Here is a 17,839-nt window from a genome sequence, read left to right on the forward strand (position 1 = left end):
ATCTTGGGTAAGTTGTTTACCCTTTCTGGGCCTTAGATTCTTTGAGAAAAGATACTGAGTCTCACTTACCTCTCAGGCTGTAGACAGTATGGCACCTCTATAGCCTGAGAGGATGCAGGAAAGTGCAGCTTGGGGCCCAGGGAATCAGTTCCCCAAGTCCTGCCCCAGGCTTGCCAAGGTGCATACCTGCCATGTTGCTCGGGGCTCGATGCCAGCTCTCGGCATGCCCTTCCAATAGTGCTGCAGATGGAATCCCCACATCACTGCTCAGCCTGCCGGGCAGAGAGCCATGGGTCAAAACTCTTGCCTTCCTTGTGGGAGAACCCTGCCTCTAGCCTCTTGGCTGCTCTTGAGAGGCCGTGTCTGCTGGGTCAGTATGTCTGGGGGCCAGAGTCTCTCTCCCCATGTGGCCCTCACCTTAAGGAGAAAGCATGTTTCCTGTCGTGCCAGTACCTCTGCCTCTCACACTGGGCTCCTGTGAGATGAAGGGTGTCCATGGGGGCCATATTCTGAGAAGAGATGAGAGAAGGGTCACCTTGGCCATGTCTGCCATGGCCTCTCTTCTCCACGGGCCCATCTTCTGCCTCCCCCATATTCCACTGCCCAGTACTTCTGCTGTCTTCTTGTCCCAGAAGAGGCTCAGGGGACTGCCCCTGAAGGTCCCACAACAGTCATCCCAAGGACTGAAGCTGGGCTGTGGAGAGAGGGCAGTGAGGTGGAACCAGCTGAGCGTGGAGAGGAGACTGGAGCCTGGCCTCGCCGAAGCCTGACCGTGTGTCTCCAGAGGCTCCCAGGCAAAGTCCTGGGCTGGTCCAAGGTGTCCATGGGGAAGAGGGAGCCAGGGAATAATGTGCAGGGAAACTAGAAGAGGAGGAAGAGGGCCTCACTCCCTACCTGGGTAGGGGCAGAAGCTATGAGGGATCTTAAGAATGAAACTATCTTGGGGCACATGGCTGGCTCAGTGGGTAGAGCATGCCACTCTTTTTTTTTTTTAATGTTTTTTTTATTTCTAGGAGAGAGAGAGAGAGAGACAGCATGAGCAGGGGAGGATCAGAGAGAGAGGGAGTCACAGACTGAAACAGGCTCCAGGCTCTGAGCTGGCCGTCAGCACAGAGCCCGACGCGGGGCTCGAACGCACGAACCGCGAGATCATGACCTGAGCGAAAGTCGGACGCTTAACCGACTAAGCCACCCAGGCGCCCCAAGCATGCCACTCTTGATCTTGGGGTTGTGAGTTTGAGCCCCACATTGGGCACAGAAATTACTAAAATAAAATATAAAAAGGAAAAAAAAAAGAATGAAGCGGTCTTAAGCCTGGAGTGGGGAGGATATCCACCATAATGCAGGGTGCCATGCCCTGATGGCCCCTCTCAGCCCAAGTGGTTCTGTGGAGGAGAGCTGCCTGCAGAAGGCATCTCCTGGTACTTACCTGCCTCGCTGCAGGCCACTGCTGCTTGAGCTCCGAAAATCCTTCCACCGTGGGGGCATCCTTTGCATCCTGAAAGTACAAGAAAGGGCCCAGGAAACATCCAGCAACAGAGGACAGGACCCCTCTGAAAGGTGGGCTAGGAATCTACCCCTTTTTGACCACTTCACTCCCGGGGACTCTCAGCTCCTATGCCCAGTGGCCCCAGCCCCCAGGGCCTCAGCGCTAGCAGCAGGGTGTGGGCCTTACCCCTAAGGCCCCAGCCCTACTGCGCTCTTGCTGCCTGGCTGCACCTTCCAAGGAGACAGTGGTGGCCAAGACTATGTGCGACCCAACGCGGGGGACACCTGGCTGCAGGTCCCTTGTCTCAGCCAATACTGCTGGCCCCCTGCTTCCTAGGGGCCTCTGCTGGAGGGAGGGGAGCTCGTGGCCAACGCTCCTGGGTTTCAGCCCTGTCCCCTGCTGCAGCAGCTTTTGTTCCACCTCGGAAAGGGGAGTAAGGTAAGCCAGGTCAGCCGGTCCTCCCCCGATCCCTTCCCCCTGGAGAGATCCCTGTCTCGTCATGGGGCTTCTCTTCTGCTTCAGCTCAGGAGACTTCCCTGTCATCCTGGTCCATGGTGGGGCTCTAACCTACCAGGACACCCAGGTGACAGGGCCCTGCGGCTGCCCGGGCAAAGAACAAGGTTTTCCTGAGGGGTCAGAGGTGTTAGGCTCAGTACTTTGTGGAGAGGTCCCGACCCAGGCTGAGACCAAGATGCTCTGGCCCTCAGACCCCTAGCTCCTGGTGTACTCTCCCCGCAGCCTCCACTCACCCCTTCCTCCCTCTGCAATTGGGCAAACTTCTCTTCCTGGGCTGCCAGCAACTTTTCTAAGTTCTGGTGTCTGTGGAGCAGCAACTCCACGTCGGCCACAGAGTGCTGGGGAGATGGAGGTCAGGGTGAGGCCCAGCTCCAAGGGGAGCTGAGAGCCACCCCCTCACTGTCCACAGCCTGGCTTGTCTGTTCAGGGAGCGGAGGAGCGACAGGACCTGTCCCTGGCGACAGCTGCCGTCCACGCAGCTGGTCAAGGGTGGCTCACCCCGCAGTTGGGGTCCAGCAGCAGGCCCTCCAGGGAGGCCAGCCAGGCTTCGGCCTGGTCCAGCTCCTGCCGCCGCTTCTGCAGGCCCCGGTTCTCCTCGCAGCGCTCCTGGCGTAGGGCGCAGGCCTCCGCGAGTGCCTGCAGCTGCCCTTCCAGTTCCCGCAGACACCGTGTCACCTGGTGGGAAGCGGCGCTGATGGCCAGATGCTCGAGCAGAAGCCCCAAGGCAGGGCAGGGCAGGGCAGGTGCCCAGCAGAAAGGTCCAGGGAAGGCCCAGACCCTCCCCTTCTCTGCCTCTGTCTGCATCCCTTGTCCCGCCTTCTTCTCTTGAGGGTTTCCATTCCTGCTAGGAATGGCCTTGGGTGGTTAGGTTCCCTCCTCAGCTCAACCCCAGGCTCGCCTTTGTGCTCCTACCTCCCGGGACATGAAGTGGCCACTGTCCACCAGCTGCTGCCCTTCCTGCTGTATGGCCTGGGCCCGAAGGCAACACTCCTTGACTTCTTGCCCCAGCTCTTCATGCTGCACCAAGAGCCGCTCGGCCCCCAGCACGGCCCCAGCCAGTGCCTCTGATGAAGCCAGAACCTGCTTCTCCTGAGCCCATACTCTGGGGGCAGGGAGATGAGGCTGCGGTCAGGGCTGGGAGGGAAGCCTTGGGAGGCAGGGCAGAAGCTGTGTGCAGGGAATGGGAGTCCAGCTCCCTGAAGAGCTGGGGTTCCTCCCCACACCCCTCAGGGCAGAGCTGAGCCAACAGCAGGGCAGGGGGCCCACTTACAGCAGTTCCCTACAGCGGCCAAGGAAGGCATGGCCCTGGGCAGCCTGCTCCAGCCGCTGACCCCGTTCCTGGGCCTTGGCGTCCAGGTTGGCCCAGGCATCTTCCACCTTGGCCAGATGCTCAGACAGGCCCTCCCGGGCCACAGGGTGTAGCTGGCCCAGTCTGCAGGCCTCCATCCGCACCCGCGCCACCTCCTTCTCCACAGCTGCCAGCTCCCTCTGCCACCAGAACGCATGATCAGGTCTCACCCCGGCAGCCTGACAGATGTTCCTCTTTTGGTCCTCTCAGAGGATTCTGATCCGCTTCCCAGACTTGCCCAAGCCAACTCCACTCTGTTCCATGACCTGGGCAAGCACTCCCCGGCTGGGAGGGCCTGCCCTCCTCCCCTCTGAGGGTCCCCTACCTACCACCTGCAGAGAGGGACTCTGAAGGGCAGACTATGGGCCTGGACCCTCACCTCCAGACACCTGTGCTGTTGCTGTAAGGTCTGCACCGATGACAGGCTGTGGCCACAGATGTCTCTCCCCATCAGGGTGAACTTCTCCTGAATCCAGCTCTGGAGCTGGGCCGCAGTCTGCTCAAAGCCATGGACGTCACGGGCTGTGGCCAGGCTCTGGGAGAGCAAAGAGGGCCTGCTCTGGGTGGAGCTCATTCCTAGGACCTTTTCTCCCTGGAGACATGGCCTTGTAGGCCACCTCCTTTTAAAGGAAGAGGACCAGGGCACCTGGGTGGCTCAGTTGGTTAAGTGTCCAACTGTTGATTTTGGCTCAGGTTATGATCTCATGGTTCATGGGTCTGAGCTCCGCGTTGGGCTCTGTGCTGACACTGTGGAGCCTGCTTGGGATACCTTCTCTCCCTTGCTCCCTGCCCCTCTCCTGCTCACATTCACACTCGCACTCTCTCAGAGTAAGTAAATAAATACGTAACAAGGACCATGGGCTTGGTGATTCACTCATGACCACCAGGTACAGAAAATGTCCTTGCTGTGGCAGGTGCTCAATGAACATGTAATGTTACTGATGACATGGTAGGGCCTCAGGGGGCATTCTGTGACAAGAGGGTCTTCAGTGTACAACTTACCAGAAAAGCAGAAATGGAGGCTCTGAAGCTGGGAGTGGGGGGCTGGGTCCATCCATGGGGCAGGAGGGAGGAGTTTGGTTTTTAGGGCCAGCTGGCTAGGAGGAGAGGGTCAGCTCAGGAAGCTGCCCAGGCTGTCAGGGGCTTGGGGAGCAGGCTGCTTTTATAGAAAACAGCTGCTGTGGCTGAGAACACTGGTTGTAGAGCAACACTGAACCCATCCCACAGGTGAGTAGAGTAAGGGAGTGCGGCAAAGGAGCCAGGTAAGTGCCAGTGTGGTTAGGGAGAGCTCAATGCAGGACAGATCTTAGAGCCTGAAGCTCATGTTTAGGGGAGGCTCCGAGGCCACACGTGCATTCCGTTTCTCCCTGGTGGTGTGAACTGCACCAGAAGGAAACCACACTGGTGGAGACGGCTGGGGTACAGCAGAGGAGCAAGACTTTGACACACACACACACATACACACACACACACACACACACACACACGCCCACCCCCACCTCCCACCCCAGACGGGCCTGCTTGTCCCTGGCCCAGGAAGGCACAGATGTGCCTGTCCATTGGCTGCCCCTGGCCTGGGGGTACTCACCTGTGTGCGGGCTTTTACTGCCCTCTCCAGCCTCTCCCAAGTCACCTCGACGCGACTCCTCTGGGCTTGAATCTGGACCTTGTGCCGGCATGCTGTCCGCTCCAGGGAACCTGCCAGTTCCCTCAGGGCCTGCACCTTGGCCTGGCCCAGGCTCTGAACTTCCTTTCTGAAAGCATCGAACTTCTCTTGCAGCACCTGCAAGGACACAGGGCCAGGGAGGGTCACTCTGGAGGTGGCGTCCAGCAGCACTTGCGGCTCACCAAGGACTTGGCGGTATCTGACAGTTCCCTCATCAGTGCCGGCTGAGGCTGTGGCTCAAGTCCCTGGGCTCTGGCTCTAGTTCTATAGGGATCCGCCCAGAGCCCGGAAACCCCCTACTTCCCCACAGCTAACCCCTTTGCCTTCCTCTCACCCAAGTGTACACTTCCTTTGCCCTCACTCCACCTCCATCCACTCCTCCCCAGGTTCACGCAGGAGTGACTCGCCTTGGCAGCCTCCAGGTCCTGCCCATGGTCCTGGGACTCAGCCGTGGCCACCTTGCTGGCCAGCCAGGTGTCGAGGAGCAGAGCCTCCCGTTCCAGCTGGTGGAGCTGTAGCTGCTCCTGCAGGTCCTGCCGCCTGCCTTCTGCCCTCTGCAGCAGCCCCGAATGCACCTCCCTCACCACCCGCATCCGGGCCAGCACCCTGCAGCTGTGGCAACAAGGACAGCTCGGCTGGAGCCCTTCTTCCCTGTGTCCTTCTGTAGGGAGCACCCTCCCTGCACCTCCAGGCTGGCTCCCACCCACCTTTCTGCATTCTGCCTGCTCTCAAGGAGGACTGCTGCCTGCTGTAGCCTCTCAATTCGCACGCTGAACCCCTCTAGGTCCCTCCTGGTGGCCTCCAGCCGCCGCAGAAAGGCATGTGTGGCCTCGGCACTCTGGCCCACATCCTCGATGTCCAGGATGCAGCCCCGTTCTTCTAGCCAGGATTCTGCTTCCAGGAGCTGTGGCCCAGAGGAGAGCGTTCCCTGGGTGCTGGCCTCCAGGGCTCCCAGACTGGAGCCTCGACATTTAGAGCAGTGGTTCTCACCCAGGCTGCACACCAGAGTTAGCTGGGAGCTTTTACACTCTCTGTGCCTGGCTCTCAACCCTAAAGATTTCTAAGTTGGTCTGAAATGGAAGCTGAGTATCAATCAGCATTTCTTACAGGTTCCAGATCATTGTGATGGAAAGCAATGACTGAGAATCATTGGTTTAGAAGAATCAGCAAAACACAAGAAAACCAAACCCAGCGAGGGGTCTGTGTTCTGGAGAACACGCAGCAAGGAGAGCCTCGGGGCAGGGCACTGCTTAGTGGACACAACAGAAGATGCACAGAGCCAGGACCCCCCCATGGGGGTTACCTTCCAGGCCTGAGTACACTCTGAGGGTCCTCATGCCCAGGACCTGCCCTTTTGCGTCCCACATCAGCCCCTCACCTCCGTCAGCAACTGCTGGGCCTCCTGAGCCTGCTGTAGCAGCTGCCGCCTCTGGGTCACCTGTGCCCGCAGGCAGCCCATGGCATTCTCCAGCTGCTGCACCCGGGCAGCCACATCGCTGGCAGCCAAGTGCCCAGCCTGCACCAGCTTGTGTCCTGCGTCCACCACGGCCTGGGTCAGGGCCTGGTGGCTGCTGATCTCACTCTCTAGGTTCTGTGGAGGTGGAGGAAAACACGACCAGGGATGCTACTGGACACTCCTCGGAGGGCCCCAGAGTTGTGCTAGAAGCCTCACAGGCTCCTGCAGGCTTGGCCCCGAAGAGTTCCTTGTCCTTATTGCCGACAAAGAACCTAGGGTCTCCCCAAAGTCCCCCAGAAGCACAGGGCTCCCAACACCATGGGCTAACTGAGCCGTGGGCTCAATCTGAGGGCAACCCCTTCCTACGCTGGTGGGGGAGGGTTCCCACACCTGGTGCTTCTCCTGCAGGTGCCGCACGGTGCTCAGGCTCTGCCCGCAGTCCTGGCTGGTGGCCAAAGGCAGCTTCTCCTGCACCCATGCCATCTCTTCATCAGCATCCCTGAGGAACTGCAAGAGGCGGCTCCGAGCCTCCAGGGCTGCTCTGCGCTCCCGCAGGGGCTCTTGCAGGCTCTCAAATCTGCAGCAGGAGAGGCGGGACCAGGGCGGGACCAGGGCGGGCCAGGACCACGGTCAGCCGTGTTGGCACCAGACTGTGACCCAGAACTCACCTGTTCAGTGCCCCTTAGCATGGGGTTGCATGGGGGGGGGGAGCCCCGAGGACACTGGCTGGAGGGCATGAAGGAAGGGGCAGAGGAGGATGCAGGTGCTCGGACCTACCTCTGCAGCAGCTGCTGGGCCTGGCCTTCCAGACCTTGGGTGAGGACGTGGCCTTCCCCCGTGAAGACGTGAGCCTGGCCCAGCAGCCGCCGCGCCTGTCCGGCCTGCCTGTCTACCGCCGCCTCCAGCTCGCCCTGAGCCCTCAGGAGCACATCCAGCTCGGGCTGGTCCTGGCCCCCGAGGGGGGCTCTCGCCGTGACCTCCACAGGCTCCAACCAGCTCTCCAGTTCTTCCACACCCCTCTGGAGGTGCAGGGCCTGGGGCAGAGCGGGAGGTGGGCATGAGGTGGAGAGACCTAGCACCTCCTCCAGGCACGCCAAGGCCCGCACAGCTCACCTCGCGAGCTTCCTGAAGCGCAGCCACCTTCCTCTGGCTGTTGGCCTGCAGCCTGTCCCAGAGCTCCCCCAGCTCCTGCAGCCGTTCCTGGATGGTCTCTGAGGCTGGGTGGCCCTCTTGCAGCAGCCTCTGTCCCTCCTACAGCGACACGGCGCACACCTCATGGACCCGGGACTGCTGCGAGCTCCAGCCGCCAGCCTCAGGGCCATAGTCTGCGGGCTGGCTATGTGATCTTGGCCAAGCTCTGTAACCGCCCTGAGCTCATGTTTCTTATCCATAGGAGGGAGATGACACTAGTACTTTGTTTAAGGATTTTGTTTAAATTTTGTTTAGAACATTAAAAAGTCTTAACAGGACACTTGACAGTACCTGGAGCCAGCCTTGGGTCAGGACCTGCTCTCTGTAGGTGGGAGATGGTAAAAGGAAAAGGTGCTACACTTCGACTCCTTTACCCACAGGACTGCTAGCTGTGCCTTTCTCTGTCACCTAATGTCTTTCCAAGATAGCTTTAAAAACTATCCCGTCAAAACATTATCTTTAAAAATCTTGAAAAGGCACCATTTTTGGAGAGGGTGCCCCAGGAAAGCTTCTGCTTTTCACTACCTTTGGGTGCTTTGCCTGGTGCCTATATACAGAAAGCACCCAATGAACAACAGCCATCCATTACTATGGTTCAGAGCCACTGTGGGGTCGCCCCTTGCCCAGGCCTGCAAGACCATCCCCTGACCCCTCGGGCCTCACCATCTGCAGCCTTTGGTGGTGGTGGACACCCGTGTCTAGCTCGGCCTGGAGACTCTGCTGCTTCCAAAGCTGTGTCTGCAGCAGAGCTGGGTCTCTCCAGCCCTCGTCCAGGGCCACCAAGTTCTTCTCCCTCAGCCACGTGGCCACCTGGACACATGGGGAGGACCTGGCTTGGCTGCCTCAGACTCTCCCTTTGCCCCAAACCTCTGGGCTTGCCCTCTCCCTGGGGCAGCGGCTCCTTCCCCACCACAACCACGGCCCACCCCTTAACCCAAAGCAGACCTCCAAGGAATCCTGCAGGAAAGTCTGCAGCTGTCGGAGCTCCTCCAGCTGGTGGCGATGGCTCCTTGCTCGCTCTACGAGTGCCTCTTTCCTGCCAGAGGGAGGGTCTCATGGGTCCTCGGGTCCCCTCACTGGGGCTGGTGTATGTGTGTGTGCATGTGCACGCGTGTGCATGCATGTGTGTGCATGCACCTTTCCAGCCAGTGACCGCCCTTCTTACGTATCAATACACCCCTATGGGCTGACCTTGTCCCCCCACCCCCCTCCCCACCATTCTTATGGTGAAGTCCTAGTTCCAGGTACCTCACAAGCTAACTGCATTTGAAGACAGGGTTTTATTTTTTTTATATATAATTTTTTTAAATGTTTTATTTATTTTTGAGACAGAGACAGTGTGAGCAGGGGAAGGTCAGAGAGAGGGAGACACAAATTCCGAAGCAGGCTCCAGGCTCTGAGCTGGCTGTCAGCACAGAGCCCGACGCGGGGCTTGAACCCATGAACCGTGAGATCATGGCCTGAGCCAAAGTAGGACGCTTCACTGACTGAGCCACCCAAGTGCCCCTGAAGACAGGGTTTTAAAGAATTAAGTTAAAATGAGATCATTGGCTGCTGGCCCATCTTCCTTGATCTAAAAGTCTGAGAAGCTGGATGAGGTAGAGGAATCAGATGGGCTTTTTATGAGGGGAAAAAAAGGCAGAGCCTGGTGTCTCATAAGCTGTGCCAGCTTCAATTTATTTTTTTGATTTTTATATTTTTGAGAGAGAGAGACAGAATACTGGCAGGTGAGGGACAAAGAGAGGGAGACACAGAATGTGAATCAGGCTCTAGGCTCTGAGCTGTCAGCACAGAGCCTGACTCAAGGCTCAAATGAGTGAACTGTGAGATCATGACCTGAGCTGAAGTCAGACGCTTAACCGACTGAGCCGCCCAGGAGCTCCCCAGCTTCATTTAAATGAGCACAAGAAATCTGCCAAGCTGCCTGAGCGGAAGGATCTGTGCTGAGACATCAAGGGTACCTTCTCAGTCCTTACCACAACCCTAAGAGGCAGGTACCGTTACCCACTCATTGTAGAGCCGGGACGCTGTGAGGAATCTGGCCCAAGTGCCACCACGAGTGGGCCGTGCACAGGAGCTCAGGACTACCTGGCCCTGCAGGGTCAACACCTAACCACTGTGCTCTGGTCCTGCCGTTTCATTAGGTCATTTCTCTGGTTTCCAGCACACCCTTCTTTGTAAGACTCCCTTTTACTTCTGGGCCAGGCAGGAGTGCCGGGGGCTTAACCCACCCACAGCCCAGGGCCAGAGGTACCTCAGGAGCAGAGCCTGGCACCGGCCCAGGGCAGTCTGGGCCTCGGGGAGCCCTCCCCGGTGCAGGTTGAGGGCTTCTGCCTCCAGGGCGCTGATCTTTTCAGCCTGTGCCTCCAGGCCCTGCTCAAGCACCTTGTGCTTCCACAAGAGGGTCTCCACATTGGCCGAAGAGTCCTGGCGGGAGCAGGGAAGCCTGTTCTGTCCACAGTACCACCCGTCCCATCCCGAGCTCTCTGCTTTTCCACCTATAGCCATCTGCTGCCAACCACTCACCCACGTGGTGAGCACTCTGCCCAAACACCCCCCCCCCCCCCCCCCCCCCCCCCCCCCCCCCCCCCCCCCCCCCCCCCGCCAAGACTCCTCGAGGCCGGATCTGGCTTCAGGACAGGGATCCTTGGCCAGGTAAGGTACTAGGCATGAGGGCCAGTGTCAGAATTTGCAGGGCAAGTGGAGGTTTTTTTTGTTTTTTTTTGTTTTTACGTACCAGGAGCACTCCCTCCTCTGCACTCCCGGTAAGACTGTCAGCCCAGGACACGCTAGCACCCGCCTTTTCAGAGGTCTCCCTGAGTCTGGCTTGCCAGCCACAGGGTTTGGGATTGTAGTTGGAAGAGCAAACCTCGGTGTGGGTAAGTGACCAGGGCAGAGATGACGAGTGTGGCAGGGAGGCAAGAATGGGTCAAGGCCACACGCCTGCCCTCTAAACTCTATGACATCCCTGTGGGGCCTAACCCTGGGTGCACGAGAACTGCCAGCATGCCTGGGGAAGAGACTTTTCGGTGACCCCCTCCCTGGCCTGAGGAGCTTAGGAAGCACTGGTTGACATGAGCCCTAACGCTGCTTTTGTAAAACTCCCTCCCCCCTGCTGGCACCTACCCCCAGACCCTCCCTAGCCGGCAAGGCCTCCTGGGCGCAGAGCCAACTCTCCACCTTTTCCAGAGTGCTCAGGACCAGCTGTCAAGAAATGAAACCGCAAAAGGAAGTGAGCAAAGGGTCCAGTCACTGCAGGTGGAGTGACCCTGGTTGTGCCCAGAGGAGAAACCCTGGACCAAGATCCCAGCTCACCAGAAGAGTCCACGGCAGGCAAGGGCTGCCGTGGGCAAGCTGAGTGGTGGCTGCCAGGTGGTGGGACAAGGCCCTGGTATGGCAGCCTCTCTAGGTTTGGCTTTGACCACGGACAATGGGGTTAGCGCCCAGTCCAGGGTGTGGGGGCAGGATGGAGGCTGCCTACCTGGAGCTCCAAGGCCTGCTGCAGCTGGTGCTGGTGCTCCTGCCAGGCCCCCTCCAGGCTGTTCAGTTCCTGGTCTAAACCAGCCAGGGCCAGGCGGATGTCGGGGGAGGACGGGTGCCCGGCTGCAAGCAGTCGCTGCGCAGTGCTTCGGGCCAGGCTGATGCGGTCTCTTTGGGAGTCCAGCTCGGCCTGTAAGAAGACTGGGCTCAGATCCTGGAGGTTGAGGCTCCGTCAGCCAGCGGAAGGGAGGTGGCCCAGTGGGGAGGGTGAGAGGCAGGAAGACAGCAGACTGGGTGGGATGAAGGGGAGAAGGGCAGAGGCAGGTGAGGGAGGAAGGACCCAAGAGAAAGTTGGGATGAGTGAATGGGAGAGGGCGGGGAGGAGGCGAGGTCCCAGGATCCCAGCCCTCACCTTGAGCTCCCAGTGCCCCTCTATCATGCGCCGGGCCTCTGCGGGGCTGCAGGGGGTGCTGTAGGCATCCATCTCAGCCCGCAGCCTCCGGGCCCAGACCAACAAGTTCTGTAGCACGGCCTGCAGTTTCAGGGCTTGGTGCAAGGCATCCAGTGACTCCTTCCTGCCCACAGGGTTCATCTGCTAGTCCTGGGGCCTCAGAGCCCCACTTCCCCTTGCACCCACCAGTGCTTCCCATCCCTGAATTCTGTTAGCCAGAGGAGGGCCCACCGGCTGGGAATGAATAGAGTGACAATACCAGCGGTTATATGCGAAGGATGGAGGAAGGCTCTCAGGGGAAACCAGGGTCAAGGTGGGGTGGGGAGTAGAGACTGAGCTGCTGAAGAGGCAGAGCCTATAACAGTGAGAGAAAGAGGCCTGGGGGTTTGTACCGCTTCTGGGCCCCATTCCAGAGCTGCCACCATCTGTCCATCATCTCCCGCTGCTTGTGGCTGAGGCTGTGGGCTGCCCCTGGGCTTCTCTGGCAGAGGCGGCCCACCTCACACTGCAGGGACTGTGGGGGAAGCCAGGGTCAGGGGCTGGGGCAAGGAGGCAGCCTCACTCAGGGGAGCCCTCGCTGCAGGAGCCCCTAGCCAGTAGGGGGGTGTATCACCAAACCTAATTTGCTGGCTTTGAGGTCCTGAGGCCCTCCTGCCCAATGTATGCCCACCCATGGTCCCACAGAGGAGGCACCCTGGGCCTGGGCCCGCCTCCACACCCAGCTGCACACCTCCACCTGGGGCTGGATCAGGCCCATTTCCTGCTCCAATTCCTTGTGTTTCCGAATCAGCCTCTGCACACTCTCCAGATCTTTCCCACCGTTCAGGGCCTGAACCAGGGCAGCCTGGGGATGGATGCAGCATTAGTGGCTTCACCTTTGCCCCAGCTTCTCCCTCACTACAGGGGGTCACCGGGGCCATGGGGCTTCTGTGTGAAAAGCAAGTACTCAGCCTGATTCCCTTCCTGGTGCCCTCCATAGACTGGAGGCCCCATTCCCAAGATGGAGTTTCTGCTGACAGTAATCTGTGTTTGTGGGGGAGAGTCTCCTTTGACCCTTACTCCTCTGGGGGTCACTGAGCACGGACAGACAGCCAGGTCTGGCTGGCTAGGGCAGGACCTGGAGGAGTAAGGACAGCGAGGCAAGAGCCCTTTGCATGCCCAGAACAGGGTGCCATCTGTGCCACACAGGGCTTCCCGGGCTGCCTACCACCTCACTTCCCTCTCTGCCAGCGTTTAGCCAGCATTTCACCAGCATTTCTCCGTGTTTGCCCTGGATGGGCTCTGGGGCAAACTTCCTGCAGGCTCTGGGCTTGCTCAGGGACAACAGAGGGAAGGGTGCATTGTGTGTGTGAGGGGGGTGCTCTGGCCTCTTGACCCACAGTGTTTCTGGAAGCCAGTGGGCCGGCCTCCAAGCCTGCAATGGGGGCCTCTGAGGCCCAGAGTGGACACCCTGAGAGCCCCTAGCAGACCCTTCTCCCACTGTGATGGACTCCTAGTGCTATCAACCTCTAGTAGCCCAAGCTGAAGAGGAGAGGGGGCCAAGAGTGAGACACATGGAGACTCCTGGTGAGCGCGCCCCCAGGCTGCTACTTACCTTTTCTCCAATCCGCTCAGTGAGGTCATCCAGCTCTCCCGACAGTGTGTGTATCTCTAGGGCCCCTTCAAGCTGCTGCTGGTACTGGAGGAGGTTGCCCTGGCAACTCTTCCATCTGGTGAGAGGGGGTAAGGCTGAGGCTGAGTCCGAGGTGACCTCCCACCCCTGCTTCCCTCTCCTAGCCCCACCACCTCCCGCTCCAGGACTGGCCTGTTGTTCAGCTGCTGTCGCCGCTGGCAGATAGTCTTGAGCTGCTCAGGGCCCAGATTCTTGAGCTTCAGGGACAAGTCATCGATGCCCCTGATGTGGCTGTCGTCCATAGTGTCCTGCGGGGGTGAAGGCAGTGGCAACACTCATCCCTCACCCCACTTGCACAATGCACGTGGAAGGTTGCCTGGGCCCAAGAGAGGGTGAGGAGCAGCATGTCTGGGGAGCGGAGACAGCTGCACCCCGTGCCAGGTGTGGCGAGCAGGATCCACTTGGGGCCTGCAGCCCCAGTGTCATCTCTAAGGCTAGGAAATAAGTTCCCAGGTCAAAATCAGGCAGGGTGGCTGGGCAGGCATGCAGTGACTAACAGAAGCTTTCAAGTTAAAACCCAGCTTATCAGGATGAGAAAAGCCAAGCCAGGAGTGGAATGAAATGGTGAGCTCAGGCCTCCTGGTGGTAAGGTGTCCCTACCCCTAGGAGTCACCGGCTCAGACGCTGGGAGGGGCTTCCAGGTCCAAGGGGAAGGTCCCTGGCCCTGGGAGAATTGCAGGTGTCCTGCCCTCAGGAAAAGCATCTTGTAGAGCTTATTTGAATTTCCGGTCCGTCATAGAAGTGTCTCTTGAGCTGGGCAGTGAAGGGGGATTCTTTCCTCCTACAGATGCCAGAGCAGAGCTTAGAGGCTCGCGTGGCTCATCTGCACCAGAGCCAGGATTTGAGCCTAGCTCCTTGAGTCTCTCTGGTGCTCCTTCCCCCACAGCATCTGTGAAGGTGGCTGTGAATCCCACCACCAGCGACAGGCAGCTTGGGTTGGGGCACTGCGGCCTTTTTAATGTCGTACTCACCTCAAGAAGGGGGAGGTTAGCCTGTTTGGTCTCTAACACCTGAGTAGGACTACATTTGTCCAATTTCTTTGTCTGTTCCACATAAGAGAAATAGATTGGGGGGGGGGGGTGCATGTAGGGGTGTGGTGAGGAGAAGCTGAGGGGCTGAATGAGGGTTCCCAGAAGCTGCAGTTGGTGGATTACCCACTGCATGCAGGCACACGTGCATTTTTTTTTTTAATTTTGAAGTAATTACAGACGCGCAGGAAATTGCACAAGCAGTATGGACAAGTGCTGCATACTCTTCCCCCAGCTACTCCCCAGAGGAACATGTCCTGTAACTGTGGTCCAACATGAGAACCAGGAAGTGGACATTACTTTTTAAAAAGCTTATTTGAGAGAGGGGCGCCTGGGTGGCTCAGTTGGTTAAGTGTCCGCTTTGGCCCAGGTCATGATTTCACGGTTCAGGAGTTCGAGCCCCGTGTTAGGCTCTGTGCTGACAGCTAGCTCAGAGCCTGGAGCCTGCTCTCTCTCTCTCTCTGCCCCTCCCCTACTCACGCTGTCTCTCTCAGAAATAAGACATTTTAAAGAAAAAGTTTATTTTAGAGAGACAAAGACAGCACAAGTGTAAGAGGGGCAGAGAGGGAGAGAGAGAGAATCCCAAGTAGGATCTGTGTTGCTAGCACAGAGCCCAACCTGGGACTCGAACCCAAAATACCGTGAGATCATGACCTGAGCTGAAACCAAGAGTTGGTGGCTTAACCAACTGAGCCACCTAGGTGCCCCTAAACATTATAAATATTAACTAGACGACAGGCTTTATTTAGAGTTTGTCAGTTTCTACATGCACCTATCTGTGTGTGTGGAGGGAGGAACAGCTCTGCAGTTTTATCACATGCATAGATTCCAGTAACCACCACCACACATACATGCTCCCTTACCTGTGAGGCAGGTGTTATCCCTATTTTAAAGATGAAGAAACTAAGGCTTGGGGAGATGATGGGGCCTGCCTAAGCACATGCAGGTAGTAAACACCGAGCTGGGTAAAACCCATGCTGGGTCACACTCTGCACTGTTAAGTAGCCCGTGGGTCCCCCTTACCTGGGCCCAGACTCTTCGCAACTTGTGGAGTCGCCTGTGGAGCTGCAGACAGTGCTCAAGGTCCCGGCCCAGGTCACCCATGTCCACCACTGCCTCCTGTGGAGATCGAGGGGTGAGGGTCTGCGGGCAGCACTTTGAGGCCCAGCCCCACATGCGCCCAGCCCCCGGGGCACTACTGGGGCAGGTGGAGACTTTGAGAACTTCCCGCTGGGGCTTCCACCTGTCTAGGATCCAGGGCGCTGTGGGCTTGGGGCTCCTCACCCCCACCTCTCAGCCCCTGTCCCTGCCTAGCTGCATCTCACCGTCTCCTGGATCCAGGCCTCCGCAAGGTCCACTCTCCGCAGAAGCTCCAGCAAGTTCTGTCTGTCCTCCAGGTCCTGGCCCCGAAGAGCCACTGCCTGCCTTAGCTTCTGCCAGCATTCCTGCAGGAGCTGCAGCCTCTGGGAGACCTCTCCTACTTGGGGGTGGCTCTGTGCCAGGAGAGCCTCACCATCCTGGAGGACAGGACACCCCGAGATCTTGCCTGCCCATGCCTAAGGCCTTTCCCCTTGGCCACCCAAGGATACGCACTTTGCAGCAGGACTGGGGTCAAGGGCCTGGCTGTTACCTTGGTTACAGAGGTTATGAGCTCCTCATGGGCCTGGACCTCAGCCTCAAAGGCCTGGTGTTTCCACAGGTGCCTCAAGTTATCTTTCAGGTCCCCAGGACAGATTGGTTCTTTCAGCTGCTGGACTCGAGCCTGGATCCAGTCCTGGGCCTGGTGGGGGTGGGGGTGGGGGTGGGGACGTGTCCCATGATGCGGATACTGCTTCAGTCCACAGAGATGTCCCACACACCTACTCTCAGCTGTGCCCAGGTAGTGGAGTGCTGGCCCCAGGAGCAGGGCTAAGCAGTGCCTGGGAGAGGAGACCCAGTGCTTCTAGCCCACGAAGGCTCGTACCTGGCCCAGCTGGTCCCTCGCCCCAGAGAAGAGGTGGGCAGGGCCCTTGGGCGGGAACTCACTTTGGAGGTGAGGCTGGCTTGCTCCCAGGCCCTAGATACCTGGTTCCCTGCCCTGCCTCCTTTCCTCTCTTTGCCCCAGCCTTCATGAGCTCAGGAAGCAGTGGGGTCCCTGCTCATAGTGTCTCTTAATCAAATGTTCTGGGTCCCAGCAAGGCCTCTGGGAAAGCCATTTAACCTTCCCAACTTCAGTGTCCTCATCAGAGAGGTGCAGCAAGGCCTGAATGAGCCTGTGAAGGTAAATGTCATCTATGCACCGTAAAATGTGGCCCGAGCGGAAGGCACTGGGTTGGAGGTGACTCTCTGACCTGGCTCACAGCCGTGGTGAAGCCAGTCATCAGCAGAGAGTTGTGCAAGGCACGTCCCCGGCTCTCTGCCAGTTCCTTTACTAGAGCCCGACGCTTTAGCACCGTGCGGAGCCTCTCCTGCACCTTGGGGCCACCAAGTGTCTTCGCCTGCTCACACAGAGCTGCCTCCTGGGGGGCAAGGTAGGACACACAGTCCACTGTTGTCTCACTCGGGGAGGCTCGAGCAGGGGCTGGCTGAGCCCTTCTCTTAGCCCTGCACGCCCAGGGCTGGCTGGTCCTCTCAGCCAGCCAGAACCAGGCCCCACAGCTCCCCAGTGACCAAGTCAGGTGGAGCCAGGTGGCCCTGGTATCCCTGCTGTGTGGCCCTCATCCAGCCCTGCTAGTCAGCCCCAGCCAGGCACCCCATTCCTACAGGCTGCCCCTGGACATCAACATTACCTGTGGGTACACACCAATCAGTCCGCATCTCCCATTTACAACCCTCCCAAGTTCCTAGACTTTACCTCCTTTCTCCCCCCTCCCCTCCAATTTCTGACCATGCCAAGTTCTCTTTCAGTCTATTACCTTCTCATCTTGGGCAGTCAGAACTTTCTGGAAGGTCTTATGTTTGCGCATCAACTGCTCTACCTCTTCCACTGAGCTCCCCAGGGCACTGGTTCTCAGGGAGACCTGGAAGAGCCCATGGAAAAGTCGAAGAGGCCCTCAGGGACTGTCCACACAGCTGGGGCTCCCCACCTCCATGTGTAGCTATCTATGCTGAGGCAGCGCACAGCCTCTGGGCCTCCTATCAGGGACAACGCCAGGGTCCCAGGAAGCCGGAAGTGAATGGAGGGGAGAGGAAGCAGGGAGGAGGGAGCATGGGGATGTGTGCTGCAGGGTGAAGGGGACCTGCCTCCTGGGCTGTGACGATCCGGTCTAGGAGGCCACACTTTCTGAGGAAGATCTGCTCCTGGAACACGGCCTGCAGTTTCCTTTCCTTCTGCTCCCAGGCCTGGAATATCTGTTCCCACTCATCCTGCAGGCCTTGCAGCACTGCCTGGACCTGTGGATGGGCATGTGGGGAGCCTGCACTGGGTGGGGGCGGAGGGGGCCGCAAGGACAAGATGGAAGCAGATCCTGAAGGAAGCCACTGCAGGGAGGCCAGAGGGGCACAGCGGGGCAGGGTGGGAGGGAACCAGGCTGAGATGAAGTCAGAGCAAGCCGGGGAGGGGG

General features: G+C 58.7%; 1 protein-coding gene across 1 annotated transcript in view; it reads right to left on the reverse strand.

Moving 5' to 3' along the window:
- SPTBN5 (spectrin beta, non-erythrocytic 5) overlaps positions 1-17,839 on the reverse strand; it is a gene marked incomplete at its 5' end in the record, with an annotated part of 45,252 nt that overhangs the window by 2,110 nt on the left and 25,303 nt on the right. The window contains 31 exon segments of the mRNA XM_039232753.1: positions 187-272; positions 418-509; positions 1,430-1,498; positions 2,239-2,343; positions 2,504-2,680; positions 2,918-3,107; positions 3,276-3,493; positions 3,733-3,888; positions 4,942-5,136; positions 5,427-5,631; positions 5,727-5,923; positions 6,398-6,610; positions 6,866-7,052; positions 7,253-7,509; positions 7,589-7,726; positions 8,330-8,476; positions 8,612-8,702; positions 9,921-10,093; positions 10,793-10,870; positions 11,148-11,336; positions 11,559-11,721; positions 11,990-12,111; positions 12,328-12,441; positions 13,192-13,306; positions 13,402-13,517; positions 15,321-15,416; positions 15,623-15,814; positions 15,928-16,077; positions 16,628-16,795; positions 17,192-17,296; positions 17,520-17,669. Coding sequence (XP_039088684.1) covers positions 187-272; positions 418-509; positions 1,430-1,498; positions 2,239-2,343; positions 2,504-2,680; positions 2,918-3,107; positions 3,276-3,493; positions 3,733-3,888; positions 4,942-5,136; positions 5,427-5,631; positions 5,727-5,923; positions 6,398-6,610; positions 6,866-7,052; positions 7,253-7,509; positions 7,589-7,726; positions 8,330-8,476; positions 8,612-8,702; positions 9,921-10,093; positions 10,793-10,870; positions 11,148-11,336; positions 11,559-11,721; positions 11,990-12,111; positions 12,328-12,441; positions 13,192-13,306; positions 13,402-13,517; positions 15,321-15,416; positions 15,623-15,814; positions 15,928-16,077; positions 16,628-16,795; positions 17,192-17,296; positions 17,520-17,669 — 4,654 coding nt within the window.

The sequence above is a fragment of the Hyaena hyaena genome, unplaced genomic scaffold (genome assembly GCF_003009895.1).
Source record: "Hyaena hyaena isolate Hyena2069 unplaced genomic scaffold, ASM300989v1 scaffold_70, whole genome shotgun sequence".
NCBI classification, from domain to species: domain Eukaryota; kingdom Metazoa; phylum Chordata; class Mammalia; order Carnivora; family Hyaenidae; genus Hyaena; species Hyaena hyaena.